The 14,833-nt window shown below is 34.9% G+C and overlaps 1 protein-coding gene across 1 annotated transcript in view; it reads right to left on the bottom strand.

Annotated features, from left to right (window-relative positions):
• The window catches only part of LOC107743173 (SH3 domain-binding protein 2-like), a 46,177-nt gene that overhangs the window by 1,243 nt on the left and 30,101 nt on the right, over positions 1-14,833 (bottom strand). Inside the window, exons 3-10 of the mRNA XM_016556309.1 lie at positions 4,475-4,592; positions 4,316-4,383; positions 3,904-3,986; positions 3,602-3,658; positions 2,270-2,798; positions 1,096-1,204; positions 535-590; positions 86-164 (exon numbers count right to left, since the gene is read on the bottom strand). Of these exons, the coding sequence (XP_016411795.1) occupies positions 86-164; positions 535-590; positions 1,096-1,204; positions 2,270-2,798; positions 3,602-3,658; positions 3,904-3,986; positions 4,316-4,383; positions 4,475-4,592 (1,099 nt within the window). The remainder of the gene's footprint in view (positions 1-85; positions 165-534; positions 591-1,095; positions 1,205-2,269; positions 2,799-3,601; positions 3,659-3,903; positions 3,987-4,315; positions 4,384-4,474; positions 4,593-14,833) is intronic.

Genomic DNA, 14,833 nt, shown 5'->3' on the forward strand with positions numbered 1-14,833 from the left:
AGAATAAAATTATATATATATATATATATATATATATATAATCTGTATTTATTAACCCTGAAAATGCATATTGAGTTGTCTGTACCTGTGATGTTTTTCCTGTTCCTGATTTGCGGATGCAGTACAGACCGTTCGGTGGGCAGGTGTATGTATCCTTAAATAATCTGTAATCAGTAAGTGAAGACACAATTAACAATGCAATCGAACACAGTGACTCATGAACTAGATCAGAGGTTCTGTTGGATCACCACAAGTCAATCTGCCTATTCAAGCAAAAACAGTGCAATTACAACTCCATTCCACTAGAGGGCAGAAATACAAAGAAAAATACAACTATCATGCTCATATACTGTATATGACTTCAAATATTGTTTCGGACAAAGAAACAAACAAACACTGTTCTAAAGGATTCAGGTTCTTTATTGTGTGTATCCCAATGTGTATTTTTCACAAAGGACGCATCAAACCATTAATTGCTTGGAGTAACCAAACTTCACAAAATGAATGTAATAAACACAAATATTTTTTATTTACCTTTCAACATTACTGGTTTCCATTGTGTCCACGAAGACAGAGGGAGGCAAATTCACCTGATCAGAAAGAAAAAAAAACATGTGACAAAAGGCATTATTATTATTGTGACAAAACCAGGTCAAAGGTTAGGTGACCCTATGTTTAAAAAAGAACTTATCTTGGTAAATGTTGCAACAGCAAAACAAAATAGATGGATTGAGAAATTATGTCAAATCCTCCACAATCTATTTCGATTCAGCAAGACATTGAGTTAGTGACTCGTGGTTTCTGCTTCGATAGACAGAGGAAAGTTTATAAAGATGTTTAACATCACTCCTTAAAACGCTCAAACTTAAGCCTAGGTGTACACAGCACTTCCTGAAACGTCTAGGCTTTTCAGCTGCACCTGGAGCACCTACACGTTTTTTCTTTTTCTCTTTCTTTTTAAGTAAAAATATGTCTAATTTAAAAATGAACTAGAATTTGTTTCCACAATATCAGTGTGTTAAATGGCCGTTTTCCTGAAGTAACTTGAGTTGAGCTCAAGCGATATCAGCAATATTACAGACGAGGTGAACTTACATTTTCATAGTCCTCATCATCTGAGTCTTCTTCAATTTTGCCTGGCACTCGTTTTTTTAAAGGGTTTTCTTCAATAGAAGAACGAAAACTCTGTCCATCCGGCGATGCTCTTCTGAGAAAAAGGCGCAGACAATTTGTATAAATAATCTCCTGGAGTCTAACCAACATCCAAACAAGCTAAATGTTGAAAGTCGATTTCTTTAATTCAAAACTTGAATTATTATTTCTCATAATTTTTTTTTTTTATATAATATATATAAATAAATTATACTGTAAACAACAACAACAAATAAATAAATAATTAAACTAACTATAATATATATAAATGAATGACTGAATAAATAAATAAATTAATTAATTAATAATTTTAATTAAAAAAATCAGAGTCATGTGGTATTACTGACATGCAGATACATGCAGGAAAAAAAAGAGAAAAAACATAAAAAAGGAAATTGATATGATATGATGATAAAGAGGACCTCTCATGACATTAATAATACAAGGCAAGGTTAGCTCAGGTTTTAAAATATCAAGTATAAATTTCCAAAAAACGTAATATTTATGCATTCAATTAATTGTAAAATACTTTTTGCCTTGAAAAGTACTGAATAGAATATCATATAAAATTCAATATTAAGCTAATTAAATCACTGTTATAATAATGATTAAGATGTGTATGCTCGCATGTATTCAAAGGTGTAAAGAAATGTTTAATTCTAATTCTTATTTGGTTACACCACATGACATTTTCAGAATCATTACATTTCTTGAAAACGAATAATGTTTTTCAAAACCCTATGACATCAACATGAACACAAAGACGTTGATTTAAAAAAAAAAATATTTGTAATGTTTTATGCAAACACAAACACTTGTATATTATAAGACTCTTTAAGCATTTGTAATATAAGAAGTTTTATTCTAAACTTCGACACTGCTGCTTTGGTCCTCTCACATGTGTGGTTTAACTCTCTCACATATGTGTGTAAAAAGTCATTCTAGCTAAAGAATGCAGTTGTTATTCTTTTTTTAATAACAGGACTGAGCATGAATGTATTTAACCCTTTAAACAGCAGCCCTAAATACATTTATAGCCATAAAAGTCTCTGCGGTGCAACTCAACAAAACACCAAACCAGACACAGATCTCAGTGAGGAGAATGAAAGACACTTACTGGAAGGAGGGTCTGTTGGGTTTCGGTTTGGATGGTAACGGAGGCTTGGGTATCTGACCGAGCAATCTGTTGCTGACAGAACCGGACAGGTGAGGCGAGACGGGCCGGGGTACAGCTGTGGGCTTCACCCCCAGGTGCTGGCTAGAAATGGACGGTTTCGACGAGTTCAGAATCACTTTCTGCAAGTTCTCAACGATGGGTAAAGTAGCCGCCGTATTCCCAATCAGAGAGGCATTCGGCTTCTTTTCGCAAACAGGCATTGTGGAAAACGGGCCTGACATGGACTTCATGCTGTTTGGAGGGGGTAAAGGAGGCATGGGGCCACCAGGGCCTCTGTTTGACAGGTGTACGTCTGGTTTCTCTAGGTGCGGGGCGTACGGCAGCGGCGGAGGAGGACCTTTGCTTGTACAGGACGGTTTTTTGAATGGAGGGGGGAGCGGAGGCAGCGGTCCCTTCGTGAGACGGCTTTCTCTCGGTTGAACAGGAACAGGGGGTGGAGGATACGGTGGAGGAGGAACCGTGGGTCGACCTGGAAAAACACATCAAACAGTCATTCCACCGTGTGGTTATAGTGCTAAATATTCTCAGCAAATCTGAATACAACTACAAAGGTGTCTCGAAATGTGACAATCACTAATTTCCACCCATTCACTCGTAGAAAATAGGTGCAAAACTATCACTGGCTTCAAAACGATCACCCTGCTAATTTTAAAAGGAAAGACCACAGACAAAGCCTGATTTTGTTTATATGAAGAGATTTTTTTTATTTGTGTTACTTATTTATTTGATTTGGGGAGGAACCGTGGGTCGACCTGGAAAAACACATCAAACAGTCATTCCACCGTGTGGTTATAGTGCTAAATATTCTCAGCAAATCTGAATACAACTACAAAGGTGTCTCGAAATGTGACAATCACTAATTTCCACCCATTCACTCGTAGAAAATAGGTGCAAAACTATCACTGGCTTCAAAACGATCACCCTTTCAAAAGGTATGTTCCCTTGAGGTTCTACCTTTTAGGGGTAAATAAAGGTACAGATATTAGGGATATAACGATTAACCGCGAGCCGGTTGAAAATCGATTCAAATATGCGACGATTCAAATCGGTTGAGATGCTAAACAAATCGCGATTCAGTTAGGGGTAGGAGTTTATATGAATGTATGTCTGAGGGGAACTTACTGTCTTTAGAAAAGTTTAGATGGCATTTTTTCTTTTCAGTGAATCGTTACATCCCTAACAAATATGTCAACTTTTGTACCTTTTAGCTCTGTGACAGCTGCGTCCGTTTTTTTCTGAGAGTGAAGAAATGACAGAAAATCAAGCATCTACCTGCTGACACTGGCGATCCATCGTCTCCATCGCTGTCTTCATCATGTATCATATAATCTAAATGAAAATACATAAGTTAAGTCATGCACAATGCACATAAATTGAGTCAAGCACAATTTTTAATTGCATTTATTGTTTTGCAATTGATTTATTTACAGAGTAAAAGTATTTAGTAAAATAAGAATAAACCGTTTTTAAAAAATGATATAATAATTTATATAATTTAAACAGTTTTAGACATATACTTTGTTACATGAAAGGAAACTATTAAATACTACTATGAAATTTGTAAAAATGTTTACCTGCTTCAGGATCTTCTTCAACAGGACTGATGTCCAGCGGCTCCTCTAACTGCCCATATATACTCTCCGAATCTAAATCATCACTATTTAAACAAGAAATTTGAGAGAAAGGTGACTCAGAAGACGCAGCTAACAATGCCAATGAAGAATTGCATTAACAAGCAGTGAAGAGGAAGAGGTTAAGAAAGAGGAAGAGGAAGAGGTTACAGCTGTAAAAGAAATTCCCAAGAAATCGAAGATAAGATGTGAAGGTAAAAACCCTATTGTGTAAGAATAATATAAATACAATTCATGCATCATTAGTGGTTTTAAAAGCACAAATGAAAATATGTGTTATAAGTACAACATGCACTTATCAGTGACTGAGCATTTCAATGACGTTGATTTAATGTGAGCAGACAGTAGGTTTTACCTTGGAAGAGGCAGATCTCTTTTATCATTATAATAGCTGATTTCTTTTCTTAAGTTCCGCATCCATTTCTATAAGAGATAAAAAAAACAAAAACATTAATCCTTAAAAACAGTTCATAGTTGTGCAATGCTATTTGACATGCCTACAGCGTGAGCTCACCTTTCTCTCATCCTCACTCGCTGCTGAGAAATACCACGTTCGGTGTCTCTTACTGAAGTGGACGATCTTAAAAGGAAAAACGTTGCTGGATGTTGTTTCCTCTGCTGCACGTAAGACTCTGCCAAGCAATAAAAACAATGGTCATTAAAATATATATTAATTTAAATGCACACTACTACTCAAAAGTTAGGGGTCTTTATATATATATATATATATATATATTTAAATGCACACTATTTATTTATTTTGAAGAAATTAATACTTCTATTCAGTAAAGGATACATTAAATTGATCAAAGGTGACAGTAAAGAAAAATGTATAACAGTTTCCACAAAAATATGAAGCAGCACAACTGTTCTTAACATTGATAATAATAATAATTATAATAAAAAATGTTTCTTGAGCATCAAATCTGCATATTAGAGTGATTTCTGAAGGATCATGTGACACTGAAGACTGGAGTAATGATGCTGAAAATTCAGCTTTGATCACAGGAATACATTTCATTTTAAAATATATTCAAATAGAAAACGGTTGTTTGAAATTGTAATAATATGTTATAATATTGCTGTTTTTACTGTATTTTTATCAAATAAATGCAGCCTTAAGTGTTTCCATTAGTTAAAATGAACTATCTATTGATCATAGTTGATGTTAATTTCAACATTTACTAATACTGTATTAAAATCAAAAGCTGTATGTTAATATAATTTAATGGACTTGAGCCAAAATGAACTAACAGTTGTATTTTTATTAACTCACCTTAATAGAGATTAATAAAGACTGTAACAAATGTATTGCTCGTTGTTGGTTAATGCATTAACCAATGGCAACTAATGGAACATTATTATAAAGTCTTACCAAAGTGGTATTTTCCATTGATAATTTATGACACCTAATGCATATCTAATGTTAACAAACTGAACCTTACAGTAAATTGCACAGAATGTTCCACACTAGTCAACATGAAACAGCATTTGACTTCCGGAGTAACCTTAACCAGCAGTAAATTACTGAAATTACTGGTAATATTTTTAGAAATATTGCATTACATAAAACATTAGCCTACACATTCAAACATTTAAACTTTAAGGCTTATCAACGACATTAGCTTATAAACAGTTAAGCAAAGTTTCAGAGTTCTGTCACACCAACATTCAAAGTTTGTCTTAATGAATTTTACTTTTTAAGTTCGTAGACCTATTATTAAGAACTTTCTGTACTGTTGGGCATCTCTACTGAAAAGTAGGCCTATACATTACAGAGGATTTCTCATTTAATCTTGCATTAGAAAAAACTGCGCGCGCACACACACACACACACACACGCAAATGTTTAAAACGGGAATCTCGCCTTCTTCCAATTCACCTACTATTATGTAAAGAAAAGAAGGTTAAGAATGGCATCAGATATGTGTAGTAGCTCAGATGACATATTTTTTTTGATAAACATCTTGTAGAAGTTTCTTATAATCAGAGGTCTTGGCGTAATTAATCAGATTCACTCTGAGATGCCGTTCATGGGCAACCATGGGTAAACCTCAAATCAAAAGATTCATTTGTGCAGAAGAGCACTTCTGATGTACTGATGTAATAAACCAGAACAATGCTCCTCTGCAAGTAACGTACCAGAATTCTGTAGTGTACCTTTAATAACGTGCTGCAGGAATTATATATTTTTGTATAGGCCAAAACCCAGAGTTTGCATTTTAAAATTTGCAGCTCCGTGATCCTGAAGTTAATGGGTTTTTTGAAAGTGTTTTTAGTTAAATGCCTGAAATAAGGTCTGTGGTGAACTCAAGCTCAATCTATTTTCACATTTTATTCTACAACATAAATTTAGTCAGTAACACCCCCTTCTGATTTTTTTAAAGCTTTTAGTCATCATGAAAAAGGTGGCCGCTAACAAGTTGCTAAATGGCACTATACAGAGGTTGTCGGGACATTAAATGCCATCAAGACAAACAGATAAACTCACTTACTGACTTGTCATTGTGTTCTTAATTGGCTAGAAATTGTGAGTGAAAATATATTTTTCAAAATCCTCATTCTTAATACTTATCCAAAAAAATCCCAACTGGAGAAGTCAAGAGGCCTGTGAATATTTTTGTGGACGTTGTGGGGCCTTGGAGTCAAAAAGGCTGAGAACCACTGTGCAAAACAAAAACCTTCAACATCTGAACAGATAATACTGGAACCAGACATGACAAATCACAGACCAAACAAATTAAAAGACATTCCTTTAAACAAAGTGATAAAACTCAGTCAAAACACAGATGAGACAATCATAAACAATGAAAAAACACACAACAGCCATCCAAAAGCACTAACAATCACAGGAACCACAACAAAATTCCTGCTATACATCCACAGTTTCTACATACACTGTAAAAAAAATTCCGTAAAATTTACGGTAAAAAAACGGCAGCTGTGGTTGCCGGAATTTTACCGTAAAAAATACGGTAGCAACGTTTTCGGTTTTACGGTTTTAACTTAATTATTATATTAAATTATAACATTAGGTGTAACATACGACCCTAATATACAAAACTGATAAGAAAAAACTAAGAAGAAACATAGTTATTTCAACAAAAAAACATCAAATTTGAAATGTAACGCAGGGAATTCTGGGAATGTCAATTTACGGATATTCACTGTAAATTATACGTTCTTTTTCACTTCCAAAAAATGGTATACTACCGTAAAATTAATGTCCAATACATGTAATGTCCAATACAGTTTTTCACCGTATATAGTAGGTGAATTTACCGTTAACCATTTAACAGGTTTTTACTGTAGCATTTTTACAGTCTTTTACCGTTAAATTCACTGTCATTTTTTACAGTGTAGCATATTAGTAATATCAAGCGAATTCCCAGGAATATGACAACTTAACAGTATTTTGTGATCATAAACACCACATAATTGTACTTCACCTAAACAAACTTCTCCAAATAACCCCCCATGCGTCCCATGATCCCACACGCTTACCTTCTGCTGACACATCTTCTGATGCTCTGCACTGCTTTACTCTGTCTCAACATACTGCCAGAAGAGACCAGAGAGCATCAAGAGTTTGAGGACATGCTCGTCTCACCACAGAATTCACAGCTATCTCCAAACCTCCAGCAAAAACCTTGAATCTGACCAGCACATAGAAAGGACACGAAACCCTACATTTCCTTTGGAAAGTTCGAGCCCCTCCTGGGCTGTGTGTGGAGCACACAGTGGAATTTGCTATTGCTTATCCGTAATACTGGAGGTCTGAGTGCCAGTCAGCAGATACAGACGGGAACGGAGGAAAGTCCGTCTAACACTGGGTGGAGTGGGGAGATTAGAATCCCATGGGACAATCATGACCAAAATGAGAAAAGTAATGGTAGCGTAGTGCATCTCATCATGACATTATAATATCCGACCACAGAATTATGGTCCAGGAGCGTGCTTGTGGCAAAGGGACGCTATTTTTAGGAGTTAAGTAGAAGTTTAGTGTTGCAAGGTCAGCAAAATGATCTTGACCGTCTTACAGACTTCACTTCAAGGAAATTAAAAGACCAGCAACCACGTTTTAATTCCATTGCAGCTTGTTTCTGGCAGCGGCATGCCTTCATATAGAAGTTCTTCTTTCTCTTGAGGATTTGATGTTGATGTAATGAGGTTAAAAAGAGTCTGCCGAGGAGCTCTACCCGCAGACTGTCTGTTCATCTCTGTTGCTCAATGTTTCCGACCATGATTGGCATCAGGTGTCATTTAACACAAGTTAGAGGCAAATGTGTTTTGTTGACACTTGGGCAAATGAATATAATTATGTTTCTTTTCTTTTTTAAGAAGTGTTTCTAAGCCAGCACCACTATTACTATTTGAATAAAGTCTCGAACCAAAGTATTAAAAAAGTAATTTGCCCTACAAAAAAAAAAAACACAAAAAAAACAAACAAAAGAAAAATTTTCAACAAAAGTTTAAATGTAATGCTTTTAAAAAATCTGTCATGCACAACATATCTTCCTTACACAACTTAATCATTATTTTCAAAAAAAATGTGTTAAAAATTTTTTTCTTTCTTCTTTTTTTAAACAAATCATGAATTAACTATATGAATACATAATTATTATTGACCATGATACATAGTATATGTATGTTTAAGATATATATATATATATATATATATATAGTTTTCCAATATATCATTTTCTGTTTTATTGTTCACCATGTTGGTAACACCACATAAGTTTGATTAGGCAAGCAATCATTTTTCTAATATTTATACGATTTTAGAGCTTAAAACAAAAGAAAGAAAGAAAGAAAGAATAAAATGTTATGCCAGATGACTTTAAATGTAATGCCTCTAAAAATGTCATGTGGTGTACACAACATACATACATTTTTTTTTACACTTCTCTACACATTTTAATCATTATTTTCAAAAGGGTGTTTTATTTTGAACAATTATCACAAATTATTAGGCAGACAAAGGTTTTCAAATACTTCGAAGTATTTTACAGCATTTTTTAAAATTCTCAACATTTTATGACATTTTTTACATGTTCCAAACAATATAAAAGTTAATTTTTAATTAAAATTAAAACATGTAAACTGAGTTTGTATCCAAACTTTTTCTCATCAAATTAACCACTGCTTTATATTTACTATTTTTTGTTTACATTATGTATGTCCCTGTGGTAAATTTCCAACATTATACACACACACACACACACACACACACAGACGCACACACAGACGCACGCACACACAGACGCACACGCACACACGCACACACACGCACACACACACACACACATATATATTACTCATTACTTAATTATATCATTACAGACGCCTTAAAATAAAGTGTAACCAAAAAACTAGAATGACCCAGCAGCGCCCTGCTATTGCAAACAAACACATGGGTTACTCTATGAAGTATTCATCTTAAATCTCCAAAAAAAAAACACACAAAAAAAAACCAAACAAACACAGATGGTAATCAGACACAGGATGATCATGCTCTATCGAAACTATCAAAAAACAGGGTGGGTGGGGGAGATTTCAGCCTTGTTCAAACAACTTCCTGATCCTGTTGTTAGAAACGTAACTCCATGTGTTGATAAGCATGAAGTGCTAAGATGTCAAACATAGTTTACAGTCAAATTTATTTTTGAAATGTGAGGTATTTCAGAGGATAAAATTTAGCACAGAACTCGTTTATCCTTTGGAAATTAAATGGATCATGACATAAAGTTGACGTAATGTACCAGAATGGAGCCACATGGTTGGAGTATGAGCTAATGTAATAATTTATACAAATTTAGTCTTTTTGTGTGTGTGTACGAATATGCATACGATCAGAAATGTGGGAAATGAAGAAGTAAATATGCTTGTCTAGTAGGCAATAGGCATTCACAAATGCACACACAACCACAATGCTCACTCTAATGTTCCCCCTTCTTGAAAGTACACGAGTTCAAGTCAGCCAGTCCACAAGAAGAAGAAGAAAAAGAAGGGAACTGAAACATTTTTGGCTATTTTCCCCACCCACATTGTTATGATGACATCAGTGGAAATGTAAAGTTGTTTCAGAGGCAGTGCGAGTTAGTACAGTTTGATTAAAGATTATGAGTAAAAGTTTATTCTTTGGAATAGCACTATTCACAATAAGACCAGGAATTTGTGAAGTGAATAGTATCAATTTCCACTATGAAAGCAATCGTACCTCAGTGGCGTGTCAGAGTTTCCACACAAGACTGCTTGAGACATTTAACAACGTTTCCATCCACAATGACCAGAACTTGACCTGCTCTGGTGTGGGTGAGTATAACAATATACAGTGTCCTGTAAGGTGATATAATGTTGAAGAGGTGTCTGTCACACTGTACTGACTTACTAGGCAAAGTACAGAAGCTGAGACCTTCATAAAACTACTACACCAACAACAAATTAACAGATAAAACCATTCAATAAAACTGTAAATATACATCCGACATCCAAAATGACCTAAACTGAATGCTGAAAGTCACTTTAAACTGGCTGGATAAAATACCTCATCTAGCAACCCACCAATTTGACTAAAATAAGTGACAAATTAATATCAATTTGATTTGATAGTAAATCTAAGATGTCATTTGTCCAGATCACCAGAGTTAGCGAGGCCAGCAGCTAGCTAACATATTTACAAATATCTTCACTTAAACTGGTGTTTCACTCGCAATTTCTAACTCAAGCCAAGTTGTGACAGCTGATAACCAGAGTATGGTTGTCTAGTCTGCTTTATATTCTAGTCATTAGTCAATGTGTAAGTCCCCTGTAAAAACTAGAACAAGGTTTTAAATGTCATTAGCACAGCTGAGTGTCATATTAAAACACCTGTTCAAACTAGTCCACATATTGTATGGTTAACCATATGTGGGAAAAGTCAGGTTTATAAGGTGCTTCTGAGGATGAATTAATCAGGATTTGTCAGGTTAGTGGCTTGAAATATTATCAGTAGAGTAAGTACGCTAGATGTCTGTATATTCCACTATATCTATGACATAATTGGTACTTGTCCGCTAATTCTTTCTAGTGTTTTCTGTACAGCTGTTCACGGATGGCTGGGTCAGAGTGATTTTCCATGCTGGTCTTTTATGGTAATATCAATAAGTTTAGCAATCCTAAATGACACAGCAAACAAAACAAACTCTTGTCGGTCACTGAACATGTCAATAAGACAGTCTCTTCCTGTGGAAATGTATGGTCACATTAGCAACATTTTGCAGGCAAAATGGTCTATTATTAATGTTGTATGAATCACAGCTTACACACTGATAAAATTTGGGGTAGAAACAATTTTCACTCAGAAATTGCTAGTAAATTTCACAGTGAAATTTTGAAGTGTAAAGACTGAAATAGTATTGTAAAAATACTCCAATAATGGTTTTATTTGCATATATATATAAATATATATATATACATATATATATATATATATATATAATTATTATTATTAAGCTACATTGCACAGTCGCTTTTAAACCATGCAGTTTCCCCTCAATAAACTTAATAAATTTGCTGTTTATTGATAGTAAGTAACCTTAACCTTAAGTTGTTGTAGTAGTTCAGTTTAGGTATGGGGTAGAGTTATGGGATCAAGAATATGGTCATGCATTAATATGTGCTTTAATAAACAGCCAATATGCTAGTAATATGCATGCTAATAAGCAACTAGTTAATTGCAAACAGTGTTCCCTAATCTAAAGTGTTACTTATATTTTGAACACATTTTTTCTCACTGAGGGTGCCATTCTCTTATTATGGTAAAGCATATTACAAACCAAAGGTAAGAAAAGAGTCTGTGGGCAGCAGTTGCAGTTATTATTTTTGCTCTGCACGTATGTCCTTCTTTCATTTCCTGCCTCCTAATATGTGCACATCACTTAAAAACGGAAGAACGGCTTTAAAATAAAACAGGAGATGATGTTACACATGTAACACAGCCTCCATCAATGGCACATGATGTTTGTCTGAAACATCTGCCTACACAGGTTAGTTATAACACCATCAACAGTTTCACAGTCAGTTGGATGCGCCCCCGTATTCTAATGTGTACGGATGCATGTGCATCCAGACTGAAAAGGTCATGTAAACACATTTTACATGAGGTAGGAGTTTGGCGGTAAAGGTGTAATGTAAAGTACATTTTGCGGCCTTGAGTATGGCAGGGGTTTCCCTTGCAACTCACTGCAAAACTAAGTATGAATGAAAAGTAGATTTTCTTTACATTAAATCTACAGCTTATCTGGAGTCGGACTACAGATTATATGTGGGCAACACGCATAAGCAGTGCTGTATTTTGTGGGCACCATGTGGGTGCGCTTCAGTCCATCACCACAAACTACCCACGTTTTTACTGTACATCTTAAAATCCACAAGAAATCACAATCACATTTACTTTTTGGTCTAGCACAGTACTAGGCCACAATACTGCAGTAGCCCTCAAACTTGTGGGAATTACTTTAACCATTGTGCAACAGCTTTGCGATTTGAATATTTTAGTACTAGCAGAATCAGTAGGCTAGTTTAAACAGCAAATAATGCCAAAATACTCTTTTGTACATTCATCAATGTAGCGGCAGACTATCAGATTATGGATTTCTAGGAGGACTACAAAAGCACCAAGGTGAAGAAACCCACTTACTTGTTACAGAAATCTTGGATGCACATCTTCGCATGCGACTGTTGCAAATGACCAAAGCAGCGCTTTTTTTTCACAGAAAGAGCCATTCGTACTGGCTGGTGTTTGTCACCATGTTCTCTGGTTGATGCGTGGCGTACAGTCGGAAGTCGAGCGAGTTTGTTGAGGGTTCAGGCACGACTGATAGAGCTGAGACGAGCGGAGACGGCCTGTGATCTCAGGCTCACGCACAGTGCAAGTCATTTCCTCTCAGGGCCCACACTGGCGTACTCTTTTTCTGTGTCACGAAGTCACTTCCTTTTGGTGGCTGTGTGGACAAACTGATTGGCCAGTTCCTTCTCTTTTTTTCATCAGTTCGGAGGGATGTACACAAGTTGCATCGCCTCTCCAGATAACCATGATCTACCCCAGTATTTTAAGCCAAAAGCAAAATCTGTAAAGCAACAATGAACAGAATACCAGGCATCATGAAGATGAATTTGTTTCAAATGAATAAAAGGACTTACCCATTGAGATGATCTAATGGAGCTTAGCTTGAGTGCTTAAAGTTAGTGGTTAGTAGTGAGCACAAGTCCACTTCCTCTCTGCTGCACTTGAATATGCTATTTATGATCCTCCCATTTACAACTCTGCTTTTGTTCTGTTGCTCATCAAGAGCTGGTTTCAATCAGCCATGCCACCCACTGAATATCTTAATACATTGATGAGCATATTCATGATTCTTTGCACTGCAAAATGATTGCACAGTTTCACATGTTCAGCGTACAGTTACACTTTTGACTAATTTAGTTCAATGGAAAGGCTTGTTTTAAAGGTTGTATGTGTCTAGATATGGAAACTACTGTTAAATGCATCTATTACAGGCAAAAAATATTGTTGTCTCTTATGTTACATCATCCTCATGAAGCAATTAGATTTGAATTTTCTGAATAAAATGCCAGTGGCTGCAGCTGAAGAATAAGTGTCAACGTTTTCTCTAGGTTTGGGTTTTAGTTTTGCATAAATAAAATGCTGCAACAGACATGCACTGCTTTTGACTTGTTTTCTGTTGGGCGTGCATTACGAGAATCAGCATGCAATGCAACAGCATATTTGAGCTATAAATTGTGGCTATATGGTATAAAATAATATTACCTGCCACAATTTATTATGCAAATAAGTGCAATGATGAATGCTAGTTATAGTGTATTATCTATGGAAATATTAATGATGTTGGTTACATTTTAATGATGCATATTTAGTCAATAGGAGATTTTAAAATCTTAAAAATAAAATAGGCCAGAATTATAAATAGGATCCACTTAAGTTTAGAAAATGTCAAAATTTTGAGTATTTGTTTGTTTATTATTATTATAGCACATTATTATTATTACACATGAAAATATGCTATCTATGAACCCCATTCGACATCTTAAAATCGTGAAATTTAAACTAGACTTTTTTTAAATGGAATATTGCTGTGGTTATTATAAATACTTTTTTTTTGGACATCAACATATCTTTTTACCTTTCACACACATGAAATTTCAGCAATTAGTAAACGATCCAATCAATTCCCAACAGTCAAAATCAAGTTCCACCTTATATATTTTTTTTCTTTTTCAATAAGCTGTTTCATATATGTCACAGGGCAGAAAAGACATCGTAATTTCCGTTTCATATCAACTTTACAACATTTTGCCACTTCTAGGATTAAAATAATGGACTGTCTATTAACACTAAGTGCAAATAACTTGTCTTTTCAGCAAAGGCTATTTGCACAAACTCCACTCACCATTGTCTGGTTGAACCAGACAAAATGACAAAAGAAACGGATCTGGTAACATGAGTAGTGATGTGGAGAGAAGAACAGTGGCTTTAGCTTTTAATGTGACAAACCCGGCATTAAAGAAAATATTCAAAAAACAGAAATAAAGTGTCTAAATATACAAGGAAATAAACAGGTTTAGAGGTGGGCTGTAGGGAGAAGTAAGGTCCCAATAAGGTAGCATCCACTTATGAATTTAATAAATAAAATCATATAAATTGAATATGTTATTATTATTGTGTTCTGTTTTATAATGTAGGCTACTACAATACACCGAGTTGCAAATAGTATACGCCACTATTTCCACTAAATTTAAATAACTACTAGCATCTAACTATTACTTACACTTAGTGCAAATAGCCTCTGCCTTAAAATAAAACCAATGC

Source organism: Sinocyclocheilus rhinocerous, unplaced genomic scaffold, assembly GCF_001515625.1.
Source record: "Sinocyclocheilus rhinocerous isolate Xijiao unplaced genomic scaffold, SAMN03320098_v1.1 scaffold160, whole genome shotgun sequence".
NCBI classification, from domain to species: Eukaryota; Metazoa; Chordata; class Actinopteri; order Cypriniformes; family Cyprinidae; genus Sinocyclocheilus; species Sinocyclocheilus rhinocerous.